Source organism: Schistocerca piceifrons, chromosome X, assembly GCF_021461385.2.
Source record: "Schistocerca piceifrons isolate TAMUIC-IGC-003096 chromosome X, iqSchPice1.1, whole genome shotgun sequence".
Classification (NCBI taxonomy): domain Eukaryota; kingdom Metazoa; phylum Arthropoda; class Insecta; order Orthoptera; family Acrididae; genus Schistocerca; species Schistocerca piceifrons.
In genome coordinates, this window is record NC_060149.1 from 311171925 (window position 1) to 311195038 (window position 23114).

Sequence of the window (23114 nt, forward strand, 5' to 3'; positions counted from 1 at the left end):
AAAATGGGTCAATACGACAGACCAGTGAATTAAACTATCATTCGTCATCAGATTGGAAAGTAATCACGTGTGGCGCCTCACACAGGTCCATCGTAGGGCCGTTGCCTTCTCTTGTGTACATTAATGACCTGTCATCAGTCATTGCCAGATACATTGTTTGTTCGTTTCCAGGTGATAAAAGTATTGAATAAATAGCAAATCGAGCACAGTTTTAGAAAGTGTTGATTATGATATTTTCATGGACATTAATAAAAAGTTTGTATCCAACTCACTACCATTAAACTTTGAGAAGACTCACTACACGCAATTCAGACCACGTAAGATATTTCTACATGTGTATAACGTATGAAATAGCGCAGATAGGAGAGGTTGACAATGTTAAACTCCTGAAATTACAACTTGATAATAAATGCAGACGGGATGACCATACCACAGAACCGTTGAAACGCCTACACAAATCCTTATTTACAAATCAACTGTTATCAGATATAGATGACATAAAATAAAAAAAAGGTGGAATACTTTGCTTATTTTCAATCCTTAATGTCGTATGGTATCACATTATGGAGTTAATCTTCAAGCCAAACAAAAGTTTTCACAATCCAAAAGCGTGTAATGTGCAGTATTTGTGGTGTGCGTTCACGAACATCGTGCAGAAGTCTGTTCAAGGAACTGGACACATTAACTAATCCTTCCCGGTATATGTATTCGTTAACGAAATTTGATGTAAATGATCTGTCCTTTTTTCAAGAAACATATCAGTTCACAAAATCACAACTAGGAAGAAGAACAAATTACATAAAGTCTTAAAGGCATTCACTTTAGTCCCCAAAGGGGTCCACTATTCAAGAATATGCATTTTCAATAACTTGCCAATAATCATAAAAAGTTTATCTGCAAATAAAATTCAGTTTAAGAGGAGCCTGAAAAATCCTCATCCTACTTCAGTGGTGCATCTTTAAACAGAGCCACATGAGGTACTGTATTATTATTATTATTACGATATTTTTATTAACATCACACAATATAAAATAAATCTGATATGTTTTAGACCTATGAGGAGCTTCTCAATGCGGACTGATAGAACAAAGAGTTCATCTAATCTAATCTAATCCAATCTAATCTAATGGGACGTACTGCATACAGGGTGGAGAAAAACAGTGAGATCAGAGCAGGGTAGGAGACGTCGAATGGAGAAAAATTTTCTAAATAAGCAAATAAGGCATTTAGCGCTGAGAATATGGCGACGTACCGAAGGAGAGCTTCTTGGAGAGGTAGTAAGAGAGAGTGTCCAGCGGGGTGCCGAGCCGCTTGACGGGCGCCTCCTCCAGCAGCCCCAGCGCTTCGAGCGCGTCCGCCCTCGCGGTGCCCTCGCCGCCCAACCGCTCCACGAGCTTCGTCTTCAGGTTGTCGTAGAAGATGGACGGGTCCGTGAGGCCCAGCAGGTGGCAGATCAGCTGGCGCTGTGCGGGAAACACACGTTATCTGCGCTGCCGCTCACTGGAAACGGCTTCGAGTTCGTAAGAAACTAGCATTTGTCCCATATTGTAGATCTTCTTCTACTTCCGTGCTTGTGCCATGTATTAACAACAGAAGAAAAATATCAAATACAAAAATTAATAGTTCAGGAAGGAATGTACTAAATTAACACTTATCACTCTGTAAATATGTCAACTCTTACCGGAATTCAGCCTATTCTACTCACAAACAGCCCGCCCTCCAAATATGGTACGATTGACATCTGAATATCTCTCTCTCTCTCTCTCTCTCTCTCTCTCTCTCTCTCTCACACACACACACACACACACACATACACACTCACACGCCGGAGGTTCGAGTCCTCCTTCGGGCACGGGTGTGTGTATTGTTCTTAGCATAAGTTAAAGTTCGTTTCAGTAGTGTGTAAGTCTAGGGACCGATGACCTCAGCAGTTTGGTCCCTTAGGAATTCACACACATTTGAACATTTTTCAACACACACACACACACACACACACACACTGCAATATCGATATTTATCCGCCGATGCCGAGCGGTCATGTACTGTGCGGCTGGTCCCGGCGGAGGTTCGAGTCCTCCCTCGGACATGGGTGTGTGTGTTTGTCCTTAGGATAATTTAGGTTAAGTAGTGTGTAAGCTTAGGGACTGGTGACCTTAGCAGTTAAGTCCCATAAGATTTAACACACATTTGAACATTTATCCGCCGATACCAGGCAGGGACTTTCAATTAAAAATGTCCTACCTAACACAGGAATTACATAATGTGTATACAAGTACAGGTTGTGATGCAGGAACTAGGAACTATGGGAGTCTGGGTCTGACCGTGAGTCGTGCACGGATAGCCAAAGCTGTTAAGGTGACAGCTCGGGTAAAGCGGAAAATCCGGGTAAGAGTCCCCGTCCGGCACAGATTTTCGTTGTCATCATTCCCTTATACAGCTGACGGTTGCGAATACATTTCATGGTTATAAAAATGAAAGCATTGACATGCAGGCATAATAGTAAAAACAGTGGTAGCGAACAAAATATGCTCTTCAATACCCATAGCATAATGGAAAGGACAAGAGCACCAGAAACAATAAATAACAAGCAAAAAATATACGAAATAATGTAGCGATTTTTCAGTCTGATACCATAAGGAAAATAGATGACAAGCTGTTAAACGTGTGTCTTATGTGGCATTATCAGAAATAAATAGGTGCTGGTTTTATTTAAGGTAATTATAACAGTAATATTGTCTTATTTTCCAAAATGTTCGCCCCGGTAGATGAGTGGTCAGCGCGACCGAATGTCAGTCCTAAGGGCCCGGGTTCCATTCCCGGCTTGGTCGGAGATTTTCTCCGCTCAGGGACTGGGTGTCGTGTTGTCCTAATCATCATCATTTCATCCCCATCGACGCGCAAGTCGACGAAGTGGCGTCAAATCGAAAGATTTGCACCCAGCGAACGGTCTACCCGACGGAAGGCCGTAGTTACACGACATATTTTTTTTTTCCAAAATAGTTTTGTGAGCATAATTTTCTATACACCACAAATAACGGACGGATAGTATTTCATTGCTCAGCTCCGGACTGAGTGTCATAGCCTTATACACTAACGTGAATTAATATTAAATTATCACGCCTGTTATACAGAAATAGTTTTAATCCGAATTTATGTGAACGACTACAAGTTCTTTTCATGTCGCATAAACTTTTCGGGCAGGACAAAAAAAGGAAAACTGGATATAGGACATGAAGTTCTGAAGCATGTATGGGGAAAAGAAAAATATAGAACAGTGTCCACCACAAGGCGAAAATTTTCTTCAGCTTAAGAAATTCTTCGAGCAAGCATCATTACACACAAGAAGAAACCGAGCGAGGTGGCGCTGTTGTTAGCACCCTGGACTCGCATTCGGGAGGACGACGGTTCAAATGCGCGTCCGGCCATCCTGATTTAGGTTTTCCTAAATCGCTTCAAGAAAATGCCGGGACGGTTCCTTTGAAAGGGCACGGCCGACTTCCTTCCCTAATCAGGTGGGACCGATGACCTCATTGTTTGGTCCCCTTATCCGAATCAACCAACCATCACACAGCTCTCCAGTAAGTTTGATCCGATCAAGTGAAATGTGCACCTGGAAGGGCAACGATGCAGTTTAGTAAATATTTGAGATGCAATGTGTCAAGGGCGTCTCTGTTCTATATTCTTTTTAGTTCTTCACAATCATGAAGATCATAAACGATTATAGTAGATTTTTTTCTTTTCTTCAATTTATTAGACTATAGGAATCTTCCTCTTTCCGAAGTGCAACATAGTAAAGTGTTGCTCTCGTCGCCTGGAACAAATTTCACTTGCTCAGACTATACACCTGATCCTAAATGATATCTTCCCTCAAACAATGTTTGTGCACAGAGTAATGTTGCCAACATTCGCACGTTTTCCGTGATTTCCCTAAATCGCTCCAGGCAAAGGCTGGGATGGTTCCTTTTGAAGGGCACAGCCGACGTCCTTTCCCATTCCTCCCATCCTTCCCTAATCCGAAGGGACTGATGACCTCGTTGTTTGGTCCCAAGGAGCTACATTTTTATGTTGAATCCGAATCGCAATTCCACTTCGTATTCTTCACACAAAAATTTGCCGCAGATAAAGCTTACGTTAGAAGCGGCAACAGCTTCAGTATTCGCCAGCTGTGGAAGTAGAAATGATCTGATGACCAATCTACCGCCCTAACTCCAGTTCTCGAGTAAACAAAAACGTATTAACCCAGAACGAGTTGCCACACATTTCAAGTGCAAACATTTTAGCTTAGGCTTGACTGTGACTTTGGTGAATATCATCTTAACCAATACGTTATTTTAACTTGTCACTTTTATTACATTCTCCACGAAGTGCTTCGGAGGATTACACCACGAACATCAGGTGAGTATGCCGGTGAGGAAGATGTACTCGTATTTATATTGTATCTATTGCTTTTGGGTAATCTGTGGCACTAGGAGGGAAGGTAGAGGCAAGTTGACAAGTAGGGCGTATGGTTAATCATTTAGCTCAAGTTCGTACTTCTAGGTGGCGTAACAATAGGAATACCAGTGATTCTTCAGCTGGTTAGACCCTAAAAGCTTGCACAGTGACGCCGCGGCCGCTAGTTCAATGTGCGTTCCGTATCTGTTCTGTACATTGCTTGACGTGTTACAATTTTCGATATCCTCAGCACAAGCTCTTGTGGAATACCTGACAAGGTATTTGGCTATCCTTTTTTATGGGCGAATAAAGAGACAATATGCGTTATTACGGTCACCATTTACTCGTTTGTCATTCTTGTTTATTCTACACCAAAAATCAAAGACTTCAATATAACCGACTGGGGCAGTTGGCGACTTCTTCATCTGTTGATCACGTTCTATTTGAAAGTAGATACCATCAGTAATGCAGTTAAGGTGTTCAAAGAAAGTGAAATCGACCCTTATGATCTCGTTTAATGAGCATGATCTTGCTGCAGCGAAAACCACACACAATTTTTTAGTTACTGACAATATAGAAACTGGAAATGAATCTGCTCAGGTCGCAGCACTTAAATACCAACCGATTACAACTCCTAATGAATGTTCTAAGAAACATCAGGTAGAGCGTTATGAAGAAACAGGACCTTCAACAAATGCTGTTCCCATTAATCAGATGTCTCTATTGGCCCCCTGGCTCAGCAGCTGTTGTGGCAGAACACCTGAAGTAAAATTTGGAAAATATTTCGAGTAGATTTCCCGACCATGTTATAGTTCTGGGTGGAGATTTTAATTTACCAGATATAGACTGGAAGACTCAAACGTTTATAACAGGTGACAGGGACAAAGAATCAACTGAAATTTTTTTAAGTGCATTATCTGAAAAGTACCTTGAGCAGTTAAACAGAAAACCGACTCGTGGCGATAACATATTAAACCTTCTGGTGACAAACAGACCCGAACTATTTGAAACAGTTAATGCAGAACAGGGAATCAGCGATCATAAAGCGGTTACAGCATCGGTGATTTCAGCCGTAAATAGAAATATTACAAAAAGTAGGAAGATTTTTCTGTTTAGCAAAAGTGACAAAAAGCAGATTTCAGAGTACTTGCCGGCTCAACACAAAAGTTTTATCTCAAGTACACATAGTGTTGAGGATCAGTGGACAAAGTTCAAAACCATCGAACCATATTTGCATTATATGAGTATGTGCCAAGCAAGATCGTAAGAGATGGAGAAGAGCCACCGTAGTACAACAACCGAGTTAGAAAACTCCTACGGAAGCAAAGGGAACTTCACAGCAAACATAAACATAGCCAAAGCCTTGCAGACAAACAAAAATTACACGAGGCGAAATCATGTGTGAGGAGGGCTATGCGAGAGGCGATCAACGAATTCGAAAGTAAAGTTCTATGTACTGACTTGGCAGAAAATCCTAAGAAATTTTGGTCTTATGTCAAAGCGGTAGGTGGATCAAACCAAAATGTCCAGACACTCTGTGACCAAAATGGTACTGAAACAGAGGATGACAGACTAAAGGCAGAAATACTAAATGTCTTTTTCCAAAGCTGTTTCACAGAGGAAGACTGCACTGTAGTTCCTTCTCTAGATTGTCGCACAGATAGCAAAGTGGTAGATATCGAAACACATGACAGAAGGACAGAAAAACAATTAAAATCGCTCAGAAGAGGAAAGGCCGCTCGACCTGATGGGATACCAGTCCGGTTTTACACAGAGTACGCGATGGAACTTGCCCCCCTTCTTGCAGCGGTGTACCACAGGACTCTAGAAGAGCGTAGCGTTCCAAAAGATTGGAAAATGGCACAGGTCATCCCCGTTTTCAAGAAGGGACGTCGAACAGATTTGCGGAACTATAGACCTATATATCTAACGTCGATCAGTTGCAGAATTTTGGAACACGTATTATGTTCGAGTATAATGACGTTTCTGAAGACTAGAAATCTGCTTTGTAGGAATCAGCATGGGTTTCGAAAAAGACAGTCGTGTGAAACCCAGCTCGCACTATTCGTCCACGAGACTCAGAGGGCCATAGACACGGGTTCCCAGGTAGATGCCGTGTTTCTTGACTTCCGCAAGGTGTTTGATACAGTTCCCCACAGTCGTTTAATGAACAAAGTAAGAGCATATGGACTATCAGACCAATTGTGTGATTGAAATGAAGAGTTCCTAGATAACAGAACGCAGAATGTCATTCTCAATGGAGAGAAGTCTTCCGAAGTAAGAGTTATTTCAGGTGTGCCGCAGGGGAGTGTCGTAGGACCGTTACTATTCACAATATATATAAAAGACCTTGTGGATAACATCGGAAGTTCACTGAGGCTCTTTGCGGATGATGCTGTAGTATATCGAGAGGTTGTAACAATGGAAAATTGTACTGAAATGCAGGAGGATCTGTAACGAATTGACGCATGGTGCAGGGAATGGCAATTGAATCCCAATGTAGACAAATGTAATGTCTGCGAATACATAGAAAGAAAGATCCCTTATCATTTAGCTACAATATAGCAGGTCAGCAACTGGAAGCAGGTAATTCCATAAATTATTTGGGAGTAGGCATCAGGAGTGATTTAAAATGGAATGACCATATAAAATTAATCGTCGATAAGGCAGATGCCAGACTGTGATTCATTGGAAGAATCCTAAGGAAATGCAGTCCGAAATCAAAGGAAGTAGGTTACAGTACACTTGTTCGCCTACTGCTTCAATACTGCTCACCAGTGTGGGATCTGTAACAGATAGGGTTAATAGAAGAGATAGAGAAGATCCAACGGAGAGCAGCGCGCTTCGTTACAGGATCCTTTAATAATCGCGAAATCGTTACGGAGATGATAGACTCCAGTGGAAGACTCTGCAGGAGAGACGCTCAGTAGCTCGGTACGGGCTTTTGTTGAAGTTTCGAGAACATACCTTCACCGAGGAGTCAAGCAGTATATTGCTCCCTCTCGCGAAGAGACCATGAGGATAAAATTAGAGAGATTAGAGTCCACACAGAGGCATACCGACAATCTTTCTTTCGAAGAACAATACGAGACTGGAATAGAAGGTAGAATCGACAGCGGTACTCAAGGTACCCTCCGCCACACACCGTCAGGTGGCTTGCGGAGTATGGGTGTACATGTAGATGTAGAATGGTACCGAAGTTATTTTCGATTTTGAACCAATACTTAAAAAAAGTCGCTTACGAAAAACTGGTAAGTCACAGTATGCAAAGCGTAAGTGTTTTAATAAACTTATCTAAAGAAATCAAAATTGGTTGATAAGGAAGCACACAAGGTGGAAAATGAAAATGACAAACAACAAAAAGAAACTAGCAAAGAAGTTATAGTGCAGTGTCCTGCATGTGTTGAATCCTTTCAGTAAGTAGTATTTGTAAGGAAGTACACAGTAATCATTATTTAATTAATACACTTTCCTATCTTTTCTAAGAATAAAAACATTTTACACTTTTATCGGTATTATCATCTTGCAACGTGTTCAAAGTTGTGACTGACACTTTTGCAGTAGCTTTTAAAATTAACAAAATAATTATGATTGAGGTAAAGTGAAAAAACTTCTACCAGTAGATACAGTACAATAAAAGGTACTTTTATGATATTGTAAAAAGAAAACCAAACGATCTCCAAAACTAAATTCATTAAAAGTGTTTAATCGCAATCGTCAAAACGTCCCGGTCTCCCCTATCTATATCTACATCTATACCAATAATTAAACTGTAAAACCGTAGTGTCTATCTGTTTACGCCAAACCTACTTGACGAATTTTGATGAGGTTATCGAAGGTAACTTGAGCTTAGTTTGGGGTAGGGTATAGGCTTTATTTCATCAAAATTGGACCATGAGAAAGTATATTGTGATTTAAAATTTGCCGCGCGTGCGGGTTGAGGCGCCATGTCACAGACTGCGCGGCCCCTCCCGCCGGAGGTTCGAGTCCTCATTCGGGTATAAGTGCGTGTGTTGTTCTTCGTATAAGTTAGTTTAAGTAGTGTGTAAGTCTAGGGACCGATGACCTCAGCAGTCACAGACACACACACACACACACACACATACACACACACACACACACACATATTTAAAATTTTATCTAAAACACTCGTGTATGTCGCCGCACGAGATTAGCCAAGCGGTCTCAGGCGCTGCAGTCATGGACTGTGCGGCTGGTCCCGGCGGAGGTTCGAGTCCTCCCTCGGGCATGGGTGTGTGTGTTTGTCCTTAGGATAATTTAGGTTAGGAAGTGTGTAAGCTTAGGGATTGATGACCTTAGCAGTTAAGTCCCATACTCATGTGAACATTTGAACTCGTGCATGTCAGTTTGTCTGTTTGAACACGCTGATCTCCAAAACTACTAGCCGAATTTTCGTGGGGTTTTCACAAGTAACTTTAGTATAGCTTGGGGCAATTTATAGGTTTTATTTCTTCATAATCAGCATACGAAAAATAAAGATATTATAATCTAGAATTTTATCAAAAATGTATGCTCACTTTGTAGTTCAGATATATAATCAACGTGGTGTAGTACACCAAAGATGGCGCTGTCAGTTTCGTAGTACACCAAAGAACCAACAGATGACTGTTAGGTTTAACTCGGTGACACATGGGTTTTCGGAAGTTTATATCAGTGACAGAATTAAACACAGCAATGTTATCTTTTCATATACAGCCGGCCGGAGTGGCCGAGCGGTTCTAGGCGCTACAGTATGGAACCGTGCTGCTGCTACGGTCGCAGGTTCGAATCCTGCCTCGGGCATGGATGTGTGTGATGTCCTTAGGTTAGTTAGGTTTAAGTAGTTCTAAGTTCTAGGGGATTGATGACCTCAGAGTCTGGCATCCCGGGCTCCTCTTCAAACTCCAGACCTATGCTCTCCCCATCAACTTCGTCCGTCCCGTTGCTTCCTTCCTCTCCCATCGTCCCTCCTATGTGACTATCCACAATTCCAACTCCCGTACTTTCTATCCCTCTGCCGGCGTGCCCCAAGGTTCTGTCCTTTCCCGTCTCCTCTATCTCCTGTACACTACTGATATGCCCAAACCTCCCCCTCCTGTTTATCTTCTCCAGTTCGCTGATGACACCGCCTTCCTAGCACTTTATCCTACCCTTCAACGGTCCCAACGTACCCTCCAAACCCACCTTGACCAATTCACTGCTTGGTGCAACCAGTGGTTCCTCCGTGTTAATCCCTCCAAGACCCAGGCGATCATCATAGGCCGCACCACCCGCTCCTTCTGCCTCCATGATTTCTACCTCACCATTTATGGCCATCCTATCCACCTCACTCCTACCCTCAAATACCTTTGCCTCACACTCGACCACCACCTCACCTGGACTCCCCATCTCCTTACCATCCAAAACAAAGCTCACAACCGCCTCCACCTCCTGAAACTCCTGTCCAGCCGGACGTGGGGTCTGCATCCCTCCACCATCCTTCACACCTACAAATCCTTGATCCGCCCCATCCTCTGTTATGCCAGCATAGTTTGGATTTCCGTCCCTCCCTGGTCCTATAAAGCCCTCCAAATCATCGAACACCATGAACTTTGCATCCGCCTTCTGTCCCCCACGCGCATTCTCTACGACCTTATCCTCTTCCCCCACCTTCTCCTTTTCCTTGAACACATCCGCACACTATATATTGTCCGCCACCTTGATCCCCCTCACCCCCTAGTGTCTCCCTTCCTCTCCACCCCCAACCAGTTGCCGCGCCTTTACCGTTGTGTCCCATCCTCTCTCCATCTCCTTTCCCAACGCAACTTCCACCGTCTACCCCTCCCGGATGATGAGCTTTGCCCTGACATCTACCCTTCCTACCAACACTAACCCCATCTTCCTGTCTCCTCCTCAGGGCTCCCTCTCCTCCCCCTCCCTCCTCCTGAGCGGCTTACCCCTCCTACTCCCCCTCCATCTCTTGTGCCTCCTTTCAGTGTCTCTGCACTCCTTCCTGCTCTGTCTTCCCTCTTCATCTCCCGCCCCACGTGTCTCCTGCCTCTTCGTGTCCCCCACTGATGCCCCTCCTCTCTTCCTCCCGCTGCTTCCACTGCTGCCCCTTGCTCTCCCCTCCTTTTCCATCCTCTCTGCCCTTACCCTCGGCAGGTTCCGCCTGGCAGTTTTATTCTTCGTCGTGTGTGCTCCAAGTGGGTTTTAAGTGTGTTGTTCCGGAGTGTTTTTACTACTGTGGCCGACTTTTAATGTGTGCATGTCCATTCAGTGTCTTCTCGGAGTTCTGAAGAATCGCCAACTATGTTTTTTAACTTTCTGGTGACTTTTTTGTTTTTTTTTTTAACTGTCCTCCATGAACGTCTCCGTGTTAGTCTATTTTTTACCTCCATTTTCTCCCATTATTCTGTGGCTGAATGCGAAATGACACTTCTTTAGAAACTGGCGGCGCCGGGCATCCTCGCGCCGGCCTAACCTCTTTATTAGCGAGTGGACGTGGTGTGGGAGTTCAAAATGGTTCAAATGGCTCTGAGCACTATGGGACTCAACTGCTGAGGTCATTAGTCCCCTAGAACTTAGAACTAGTTAAAACTAACTAACCTAAGGACATCACACACATCCATGCCCGAGGCAGGATTCGAACCTGCGACCGTAGCGGTCTCGCGGTTCCAGACTGCAGCGCCAGAACCGCGCGGCCACTTCGGCCGGCGGTGTGGAAGTCTGGTGTCCTTATCCAATGCGCAGGTCCAGGTAAAGCAGCATCGGGCTGGCGCCAGGCTAATGTGTTTATTACAAAAACAGCGTACCTTGTGGGACGGGACGACGAATTTCTCCAGATGTCGCGTTTCTTAGATGCCGCCGCGCCTCGCCAAAACGGCGCCCACTAAACCGTTTTATGGACGAGACGGAGCTTGTTTTCACTATGAAGCTTCCCTCATTTTGTGAAATGCGCCAGGGGTTAGGCTGCAGGACCTCCAGCATTGTGTGCTGTTTTCTCGGAGAACATAATGTCTACTGCACTGCTGTGATTGGTTGAGGAAGATCGGGTCTCCTTGCTAGAAAACATGATTGGCACGGTAACAACTGCTGGACCATGATAGGTTTATTCAAGAACATCGGGGGGAACGGCTGTTTTTTTGGAAGATTTTTGAGCAACGGGAAAGGCATGGACTTGCTTCTCGACCATCGCGGAGTACAGTCGTTAGAGCTCTTCCTTTTCTATGAAGAGAGCAGTTAGTTGAAAAGACGACGTCCAGACACCCGGGCGAAACTGTATATTTTTGCGGACGTGAGACAAACACCGGCGGACGTGGGGTCATCTCCCGCAGCACGATGTGCCAACAGACCTAGCAGCTTTGGCAGCACCCTCATGCAGAAGACAGCATCTCGTCTTTCACCAGCCATATCGGTAACGTTGCGCACCTTCGGTAAATTCAGAAGTATATCAATCGTTTTCACGGCCATCTTTTTTGTATAGCAGCCTTGTACTCACAGTACTCACTCCCAGTGTCCATTGCATGCTTAATTATATTTTGACGTGAGAGACCAATCAGTGGAACAATACAGCAGAGTGTGCTTGCCTAGACTGGCATTCTTCTACTCACTGTAGCTAATCTCATCTACACGTAAATTCCAGTTAGGTTCCCCAAGTCTGTTGCCAACCAACCTGAGTTCGTGTTAATGAAATGTTATACCGTTGAAGTTCCTGTTAACATGTTCGTTCTCTCTTGACCTTGATATTAGTTAATAAATCTCTTTGTGATACCGTAGGTCCTTGTTATTAATTTTTCAGTGACACCCATTCTGATTCCTTACGATGTCATTTATTTTGTTGCGGGTTTGATGGCATTAAATTAATTTTATGTCAGGTTAGTCAGCTCATTAGGTGATCCACACAGGGGCCACTATTTACGAATGTCTGATTATCTTGCACTATTGATAAACGTGGTACCTCTTGGGTGTGGTGGTTACGACTTATTAGTTGCTTGGCAGATGGAGAACTGCTGCCACCATGGGGTAGCTTGCAGCACGCGCTATAGACGTCTACTACAGGCGATACGCATAAAAGTCAGTCAGAACTTACTTCAATGCATAAGTCTCCTACCATGAGTATCTTAACCTTCACATGGTGAACGGTTGGATACACATGGCTTAGGTTCTCTCACTACCTACAGCAATGGCATGCAGACTTCCGGCAGCGTTTGGATATTGTCTTACTGCTGGATTCCTATTTAAAGTCCACTGTGACATTCTCACCCTCCTGCTGCATGAAGGTGGACTGGAACTTATAAAAGTCCGAGCAAGGGCTGCAGCCGTATGTTTGTGCACAATGGCGAAACTGTAGACCCGTCAACATACTTCACTTACAGCCAGTGTGTTGGAGGAATTGCTACGGGCATCCATCCTGCCGCCTGCTGCAAATATGCACATCGTTCTCTCTGTTTTCCACATCTCGGCGTTCATACTCATATATAGTTACATGTACCATGATCTCTCCATCTCTCGAGCTCCATAGGCGAGAGACATCTGCTGCTGAGATCCATCCCTCGCAAGGTACTGAGGTTGAAAGCCTGGCTACATTATGGCCTGCGGTATGGAGAGCAGTCGAACAGCTCTTGCTCCCTACATGCGTGTGAGCAACCTGATACCAGATGTTCAACCGGAAATATGCGACGAGACGCAGGTTGCACGCCATCGGGCTGACGGATTCTCCCCTCTGCCCACAGTGCCACCTCCCGAACACTGATAAAAACTGTTTAAATTGTGGAACAGCGTTTGGCGCATAGATGCTGGTACAGAAGATTATCGCCTGTTACCTTTGTGCCCCACCTTATACAATTCACTGCTGCTCGTGCTATGCCCTGAGGATACTTACTTCCCGACTGCGGAGACTCACACACTCACATTGTTTAAAGGCATGTCCATTTGCTGCTTATTCCCAATGATGAGAAGATGGTTCTCGACTACTGGCAATATCTCCAAGATAACCATGGCACTTAAGAGCACACCCCTCGCTATCAACAACTCATTGCAAATTATTTGTGCAGTGCCTCCGTAAACACCCCTCACAGTTGGGGAGTATTTGGCAGAGGATGACCCCCAAAGTGGACCATGACACGAGGCAAAATGTTTATCCATTTGGTAGCAATAAACATTGTCCGAAGATGCGAAGCACGCATGGAATGGCGTGCAGGATTTGTTTTTCATCATTATTTTGATTTCCTTCGACTGGATGGTCGTTGTTTAAGCAATTTAACTGTAGCAACTTCCATGATCTTATTTCTTCTTAGATTTTTTGAGTTCACCCATGTGCTCGAGGATGGATGTGCGAAGTAAATATTATTAAATTTTATTTCATGTTGAGGTAATTTGTTATTAAATTGTTTGCAATGACTTCTCTACAGCAAAAACACGTTTTATTTAAATTACATCCCAAATTTAGGAGATGAAGAAAAAAAACAATAAAATAAAATCGGAGGGGGAGGGGCGCTCAGGGGCGGGAAGGGTGACGCATCATGGCCGGGCCTCAGGTTTCGACTCTGGCCACCCTGTCTCCACTAGCCTGAAGCAGATCTCTCTACTTCCCCAAAAAAATGAATAAAGCATCGGACTTCGGATCCGAAATTGCAGGTTCGAATTCTGGCACGAAACAAAAAAAAAGTGGACAGAGCATCCGTCTAGCAAAAAGAGAGAGAGAGAGAGAGAGAGACCGGTAACGGTAACGCACGCTTGTGCAGTGGCGCTCGATTCTAACGTAAGCCGGTTCGAATCCTGTCGGTGGATGAAATTTTCACTGCCAGTAGTTGGCCGACTTCGGGAGTAGAGGAGACTGATCACCAATCTTGGCGTCGATAATCTGGATTAAATTTCAAACGTGCCTCTCCCTTCTACCGACATACAACGCAAACATAACATTTTACTATACAGTCCATATGCATCCATTGCACTCACCCACACTCTAGAAATGGACATACGACACAAATCACACTTCCGCACGGAAAGAGGGCGTTGTGCGCGGCAGAAGAAAAACCTTTCCGTCTCGGCAGCTCAACCAACCCTTGGGGTCTCCCGTCAAATTACAACATACGGCTTTACTGTAGAAGCTTACCAAATTTAAATAAATATTTACTCTGTAAAGATTTCACTGCTTTTCGAGATCTGAATGCCTGTAAACGCATATAAGCCATAATTGCATTTATTAATGTGTCACGTATGTATAAATAAGAGCTTGAAATCCTTCGAATGTTCAGAAAATGTTCCCGATTAAAAAAAGTGAAATTTAGCCTTTACCCATCACATTTCATACTTTTGTTCCATTTCACCTATGTGACACCTTGTCATTAAATTTACGATGCTTAAGTGTTCTTCCCATATATATTCATGAACCCACTGTCTGCAGTTTCTATATGGTACTGATGACATGTTTATATGGTTGTAAACATTTTGTAGCAAGTCTAATTCTGTAAAAAAGCATAAAATACAATAGAAAGATAAAATGCGATATATGTTGCAGAGTATTAAAATTTAAAGAACATGAGAAGTAAAACGTTTAAAAATCTTATCAAATAGAGCAATCAAATAAACTACACTCATCGGCGACAAAATTAAAACAATACAGTAGTTCCAAATAAGATACTTCATTTTCTTCTTTATCCTAGCCTGTATGCCGCATCTTCACGGGATGAGCATGTTAATCATTGACTTTGGCAATGTTAGTGGTGGAGGGTTGCTAGATGCTTTTTCTGGCCCTATTCTTTCCCGTAATATATCAAAGGAGCTTGCTGGTAACTCGGGGCTGTACCCTGACTTTTAAGCACCACTAAATATAAAGCATCGGCAAGAAAGAGAATGGTCAGGAAACTACTGAAGTATCAGTGGCGTACTCAGCCACACACACTGGGAACAGATCTACTTTTCCCGTGTTAGTCCACTAGGCAGTGGGTAAATCTAGAGCAAGTCTATGCCAGGAAGCTAGATGGATATCGACCTTAACGAGAGAGGTTGGTTAAAACCAACTCCATTGAAAAGGTACTCTTTAATTCCAGGTTCCCACCTCCGATATACTGACGAGGGAGTGTAACTGAAACACAAGTGACCAAGATTCAAACCATTAGAACTGTCACTAGCTACATAGGAGTGCAACGAGACTGAAATTTAGCAACAGGTTCCGGACGACCTCTGTTTCTCCTAGGAACCACGCGACCGCTACGGTCGCAGGTTCGAATCCTGCCTCGGGCATGGATGTGTGTAATGTCTTTAGGTTAGTTAGGTTTAAGTAGTTCTAAGTTCTAGGGGACTGATGACCTCAGATGTTAAGTTCCATAGTGCTCAGAGACTTCTTTTTTTTTTTTTTTTTCCTCCTAACTGCAACCTCATGCAGTTAGCATTAGTTGAGCGGAGGACAATTTCCTATTTATCTTTATTTTGTTTGTCTTCCTATAACGTAAATAAATAATGTTTATTAATTGTTTATATTCCGTTCTATTATTTTCTCCTCTGGCTTGAAAGAAATACACTGCCTGACAAAAAGCTGAAGCACCCAGAAGAAGTAGTCGGATGTGAATGCAAATTTGTACATGTACACACCACTGGCGAGTACGTAAATGATTAGCGCTGTAATTATCTGTGACAGATACAATGGCCACCGGAGTTTCCTAGTATTTTCCGTGTTTTGTGTTATAACCCGGCCTGGTACGGTTCATAGAGGGTGTGACGAGTGAAATGTTGAGTGATCACTGTGAACACAGAGATGACGTGTTCTCGTCGGAGAAAGCGTGCTCATGAGCTGACAGAGCTTGAAACGGATCACATTGTGGGTTCACATTTGGCCGACTGGTCGAATCCTGCAATATCTGTATTTGCGAAGCATTCGAATGTGACAGTGCTGGAATGCATGAAAACGTGAGAGAGGGAATACTCGTTGTCAAGATTCCGGTCGACGACAATTGATCACCACAAAGGAGGAGTGTCGTATTGTGCACTAGGCATATTTGAGCCTGCCATCCGAGAACAAGTAATCGATTTAATGGACTACCTGCAAAATTCTGTATCACTCCACACCATTGATCGAAGATTAGCAGGAGCCAGATAAGGAATTACGGCCGCACATGCATTGGCTGCCGTCAACACCACAACACAAGCGGCTGCGCTTGGAGTGGTGCCATAAACATAAAGTTGAACTGGTGAATCGCGTCGCATTGTGTTAAGTGATGAATGACGGTTTTTGCGGTATCTGTGATGACCACCGTCGGCTAATATGGCGGCGACCTGGAGAGAAGTTCCGTTCTTCCAATGTTTTGAGAGGCACAGCAGTGTTACTCCTGACATCATGATGCGATAGTCATCGGGTGTGACTTCAGATAACAGCTGGCAGAGACTGAGAGAACTCTGACGATACAACCGTACGTCACGGACATCCTGCGGCTTCATGCTACCTCTCACGTGACATTATCGTGGTGACATTTTTCAGCAGGACAATAGTATTCCAGACATGGAACATGTCTCCATGAACTGACTGCGTGATACCGAGGTACTTCCTTGGCCAGAAATATCCCTAGATCTGTCCCCGATCCAGGAACCAGTTCGAACATCAGCTCCGTCTCAGTATCTGGGATATCAAGATGCAGTTAAAACAGTCGTGGGCCAGCTTGCCTCCGGGGAGTATACAACGACATTATGACGGCCTCCATAACCGACTCAGTACATGTATTCAGGTCAAAGGGGGCACGACGTCATATTAATAAGCGGGATCATACTGCCAAGTTCCTTATACACTGAAGATCCAAAGAAACTGGTACACTAACTTAATAGAGTGTGGGGCCCCCGCGAGCACGCAGAAGTGCCGCAACACGACGTGGCATGTACTCGGCTAATGTCTGAAGTACTGCTGGAGGGAACTGACATCATGAATCCTGTAGGGCTGTCCATAAATCCTTAAGAGCACGAATTTCTTCTGAACAGCATGTTGCAAGGCATCCAGGATATTTTCAGTAAAGTTCATGTCTGGGGAGTCTGGTGACCAGTGGAAGTTTTTAAACTCCGAAGAATGTTCCTGGAGCCACTCTGTAGCAATGCTGGACGTGTGGGGTGTCGCATTCTCGAGCTGGAATTGCCCAAGTCCGTCGGAAAGCACGGTGGACACGAATGGATGCAGATGATAAGACAGGATGCTAACGCACGTGTAACCTGTCAGAGTCGTATCTAGACGTATCAAGTATCCCATATCGTTCCAGCTGCAAACGCCCCACACCATTAAGGAGCCTCTACCAGCTTGAACAGTCCCCTGCTAACATGCAGGGTCCATGGATTCATGAGGGTGTCTCCATACCCGTATACGTCCGTCCGCTCGATACAATTTGTAAGGAGACTCGTTCGTACGTGTTTCCAGTCATCAACAGTCCAATGTCTGTGTTGACGGATCCAGGAGAGACGTAAAGCTTTGTATCGTGCAGTCATCAAGGGTATACGAGTGGGCTTCGGCTAAGAAAGCCCATATCCATGATGTTTCGTTGAATGGTTCTCACGCTGACACTTGTTGATGGCCCAGCATTGAAAAACTGGTTCAAATGACCCTGAGCACTATAGGACTTAACATCTTAGGTCATCAGTCCCCTAGAACTTTGAACTACTTAAACCGAACTAACCTAAGGACATCACACACATCCATGCCCGAGGCAGGATTCGAACCTGCGACCGTAGCGGTCGCGCACCAGCATTGAAATCTGCAGCAGTTTGCGGAAGGGTTGCACTTCTGTTACGTTGAACGATTCACTTCAATCGTTATTGGTCCCGTTATTGCAGGATCTTTTTCTGGCCGCAGCAATGTCGGAGATTGGACGATTTACCGGTTTCCTGATATTCACGGTACACTCGTGAAATGGTCGTGCGGGGAAATCCCCGCTTCGTCACTACCTCAGAGATGCTGTGTCCCATCGCGCGTGCGCAGACTTTAACACCACGTTCAAACTCACTTAATTCTTGACAACCTGTCATTGTAGCAATCGAACAACTGCGCCAGACACTTGTCTTGTATAGGCGTTGCCGACCGCAGCGCCGTATTCTGCCTGTTTACATATCTCTGTATTTGAATACGCATGCCTATACCAGTTTCTTTGGTGCTTCAGTGTAAATCTGACTCGATTATGAAATCACCGAAATACCGTCACATACCATATCACCCCATGAGATTTTTTGTTTTTCCTCTTTCCCTTCTGGATGCTTCATCGTTTCGACAGGCAGTGTATATTCATAGTTATTTATCGTTCATCCTTGAGCCATCATTAACTATTTCAATATAATTATTGTTAAAAGTGACTTAGAAAATTTCAGCCGTGGTTCTGACACGAACAACAATAATATTCTGAATTCGGCTGCCTATGAATAGAACCATGGACCTTGCCGCTCGCGGGGAGGCTTGCGTGCCTCAGAGATACAGATAGCCGTACCGTAGGTGCAACCACAACGGAGGGATATCTGTTGAGAGGCCAGACAAACGTGTGGTTCCTGAAGAGGGGCAGCAGCCTTTTCAGTAGTTACAGGGGCAACAGTCTGGATGATTGACTGATCTGGCGTTGTAACACTGTGCTGGTACTGCGAACGGCTGAAAGCAAGGGGAAACTACAGCCGTAATTTTTACCGAGGGCATGCACCTTTATTGTATGGTTAAATGATGACGGCGTCCTCTTGGGTAAAATATTCCGGAGGTAAAATAGTCCCCCATTCGGATCTCTGCGCGGGGACTACTCAAGAGGACATCATTATCAGGAGAAAGAAAACTGGCGTTCTACGGATCGGAGCGTGGAATGTCAGATCGCTTAATCGGGCAGGTAGGTTAGAAAATTTAAAAAGAGAAATGGATAGGTTAAAGTTAGATATAGTGGGAATTAGTGAAGTTTGGTGGCAGGAGGAACAAGACTTTTGGTCACGTGAATACAGGGTTAAAAATACAAAATCAAATAGGGGTAATGCAGGAGTAGGTTTAATAATGAATAAAAAAATAGGAGTGTGGGTAAGCTACTACAAACAGCATAGTGAACACATTATTGTGGCCAAGATAGACACGAAGCCCACACCTACTACAGTAGTACAAGTTTATATGCCAACTAGCTCTGCAGATGATGAAGAAATTGATGAAATGTATGATGAGATAAAAGAAATTATTCAGGTAGTGAAGGGAGACGAAAATTTAATAGTCATGGGTGACTGGAATCTGAGAGTAGGAAAAGGGAGAGAAGGAAACATAATAGGTGAATATGGATTGGGGGGAAGAAATGAAAGAGGAAGCCGCCTGGTAGAATTTTGCACAGAGCATAACTTAATCATGGCTAACACTTGGTTCAAGAATCATAAAAGAAGGTTGTATACATGGAAGAAACCTGGAGATACTGACAGGGTTCAGATAGATTATATAATGGTAAGACATAGATTCAGAAACCAGGTTTTAAATTGTAAGACTTTTCCAGAGGCAGATGTGGACACTGACAACAATCTATTGGTTATGAACTGTAGATTAAAACTGAAGAAACTGCAAAAAAGGTGGGAATTTGAGAAGATGGGACCTGGGTAAACTGAAAGGACCAGAGGTTGTAGAGAGCTTCAGGGAGAGCATTAGGAAACGATTGACAAGAATGGGGGAAAGAAATACAGTAGAAGAAGAATGGGTAGCTTTGAGAGACGAAATAGTGAAGGTAGCAGAGGATCAAGTAGGTAGAAAGACGAGGGCTAACAGAAATCCTTGGGTAACAGAAGAGGTATTGAATTTAATTGATGAAAGGAGAAAATATAAAAATGCAGTAAATGAAGCAGACAAAAAGGAATACAAACGTCTCAAAAATGAGATCGACAGGAAGTGCAAAATCCTTAAGCAGGGATGGCTAGAGGACAAATGTAAGGATGTAAAGGCTTATCTCACTAGGGGTAAGATATATACTGCCTACAGGAAAATTAAAGAGACCTTTGGAGAAAAGAGAACCACTTGTATGAATATCAAGAGCTCAGATGGAAACCCAATTCTAAACAAAGTAGGGAAAGCAGAAAGGTGGGAGGAGTATATAGAGAGTCTATACAAGGGCGATGTACTTGAGGACAATATTATGGAAATGAATGAGGATGTAGGTGAAGATGAAATGGGAGATATGATACTGCGTGAAGAGTTTGACAGAGCACTGATAGACCTAAGTCGAAACAAGACCAGGGGTTTATACAACATTCCATTAGAACTACTGTAAGCCTTGGGAGAGCCAGTCCTGACAAAGCTCTACCATTTGGTGAGCAAGATGTATGAGACAGGCGAAATACCCGCAGACTTCAAGAAGAATATAATAAATCCAATCCCAACGAAAGCAGGTGTTGACACATGTGAAAATTACCGAAATATTAGTTTAATAAGCCACTGCTGCAAAATACTAACACGAATTCTTTACAGACGAATGGAAAAAGTGGTAGAAGCCGACCTCGGGGAAGATCAGTTTGGATTCCGTAGAAATGCTGGAACACGCGAGGCAATACTTACCCTACGACTTGTCTTAGAAAATATATTAAGGAAAGGCAAACCTACGTTTCTAGCATTTGTAGACTTAGAGAAAGCTTTTGACAATGTTGACTGGAATACTCTCTTTCAAATTCTGAAGGTGGCAGGGGTAAAATACAGGGAGCGAAAGGCTATTTACAATTTGTACAGAAACCAGATGGCAGTTATAAGAGTCGAGAGACATGAAAGGGAAGCTGTGATTGGGAAGGGAGTGAGACCGGGTTGTAGCGTCTCCCCGATGTTATTCAATCTGTATATTGAGGAAGCAGTAAAGGAAACAAAAGAAAAATTTGGAGTAGGAATTAAAATCCATGGAGAAGAAATAAAAACTTTGAGGTTCACCGATGACATTGTAATTTTGTCAGAGACAGCAAAGGACCTGGAAGAGCACCTGAACGGAATGGACGCTGTTTTGAAAGGAGGATACAAGATGAACATCAACAAAAGAAAAACGAGAATAATGGAATGTAGTCGAATTAAATCGGGTGATGCTGAGGGAATTAGATTAGGAAATGAGACGCTTAAAGTAGTAAATGAGTATTGCTATTTGGGGAGCAAAATAACTGACGATGGTCGAAGTAGAGAGGATAAAAATGTAGACTGGCAATGGCAAGGAAAGCGTTTCTGAAGAAGAGAAATTTGTTAACATCGAGTATAGATTTAAGTGCCAGGAAGTCGTTTCTGAAAGTATTTGTATGGAGTGTAGCCATGTATGGAAGTGAAACATGGACGATAAATAGTTTAGACAAGAAGAGAATAAAAGCTTTCGAAATGTGGTGCTACAGAAGAATGGGTAGTACACATAACTAATGAGGAGGTGCTGAACAGAATTGGAAAACTTGACTAGAAGGGAGCGGTTGGTAGGGCATAATATGAGGCATCAAGGGATCACCAATTTAGTATTGGAGGGCAGCGTGGAGGCTATAAAGCGCAGAGGGAGACCAAGAGATGAATTCACTAAACAGATTCAGAAGGATGTAGGTTGCAGTAGGTACTGGGAGATGAAGAAGCTTGCACAGGATAGGGTAGCTTGGAGAGCTGCATCAAACCAGTCTCAGGACTGAAGACCACAACAACAAAGAACATAAATAGAGAAGACAGTTGTGAATATTTCTTGGTCACCACATTGCCCACCAATGCCTCAAGTATTTTTCAAACTTCTCCACACTAATTTATGGAGGGATGCCTTAAAATATTGTTGATAGTAAAACATCCTTGAAATAGGAATGCTAAGCACGGCGTCTTCCCTATTACTGGCTCCCTTTCCATGTTCACCATTAACAAAACATACACAACATTATACACAATATCCACTCCTCACAATTCTCCCCATGATACAGCTTCACGTCAAATAGTGCAGCCAGAAGTGGGAGGTTGAGGATGGAAAAGCACTTCTATTAAGGCCGTATCAGGAGCGTAGTTACCTATCTCAGCACTGTCAGTCATCGAATAAATGGTTTCATTTGAAATGTGGCATTATATTTTGATTATACGGCAAAAATCAGCCGTTTGTAACGGAGACTTAGCACTTCTTTTAGTTCTTTCTTTGCCGTGTAACGATAAATGCTACATACCCAAGTGATCTCAGGACCTTTAGGGTGCAGCACGGGATGCGGGTTGGGGTCGAGTAGCCCGAGCAGTAGGATGCCTTGCATGGTGTCGGAGAAGCCTGAAAGCGAAACAAGGATTAGAGCTTGACGGTGGTGGATAGCAGGTGCTGAAGAGGAAAGGTAGACTGGAGACGCACCCCTGTAGCGCAGCGTGCCGCGGAGCATGGTGTGCGCCTCTCGCACGTCGTACAGCTCGGCGTATTTGGTGGAGTCGCGGTTCGGGAAACCTTCCAGCGCAAAGCCGGGCAGGAAGTCCAGGTCGCGCACCTCGGACAGCAGCGCGCCGCCCTCCGGGATGTCCACCACCTGGAACACACATCACTACCGCTAATTTCACGCAGTTTCTCGTGCTACCTAACAGCGTTTGTTAACCCAGCTGTGAGTTTGTTGTTTCGCTAATATTTAGCCAACGTCAGTGGTTGGTACTTTCAGGTATCCACCTTTCACTAGCAACAGCTGTTATCTTCGAGAATGACATCCATTCATGATGACGAAGTAGCAGAAAAACAACAAAATATGTGTAGTTGTAATAGTGTTTGTAACTAAAGCAACTA

The 23114-nt window shown here is 43.8% G+C and overlaps 1 protein-coding gene across 1 annotated transcript in view; it reads right to left on the reverse strand.

Moving 5' to 3' along the window:
* The window catches only part of LOC124721402 (alpha-aminoadipic semialdehyde synthase, mitochondrial), a 285169-nt gene that overhangs the window by 79286 nt on the left and 182769 nt on the right, over positions 1–23114 (reverse strand). The window contains exons 15-17 of the mRNA XM_047246342.1: positions 22698–22866; positions 22525–22619; positions 1253–1463 (exon numbers count right to left, since the gene is read on the reverse strand). Of these exons, the coding sequence (XP_047102298.1) occupies positions 1253–1463; positions 22525–22619; positions 22698–22866 (475 nt within the window). The remainder of the gene's footprint in view (positions 1–1252; positions 1464–22524; positions 22620–22697; positions 22867–23114) is intronic.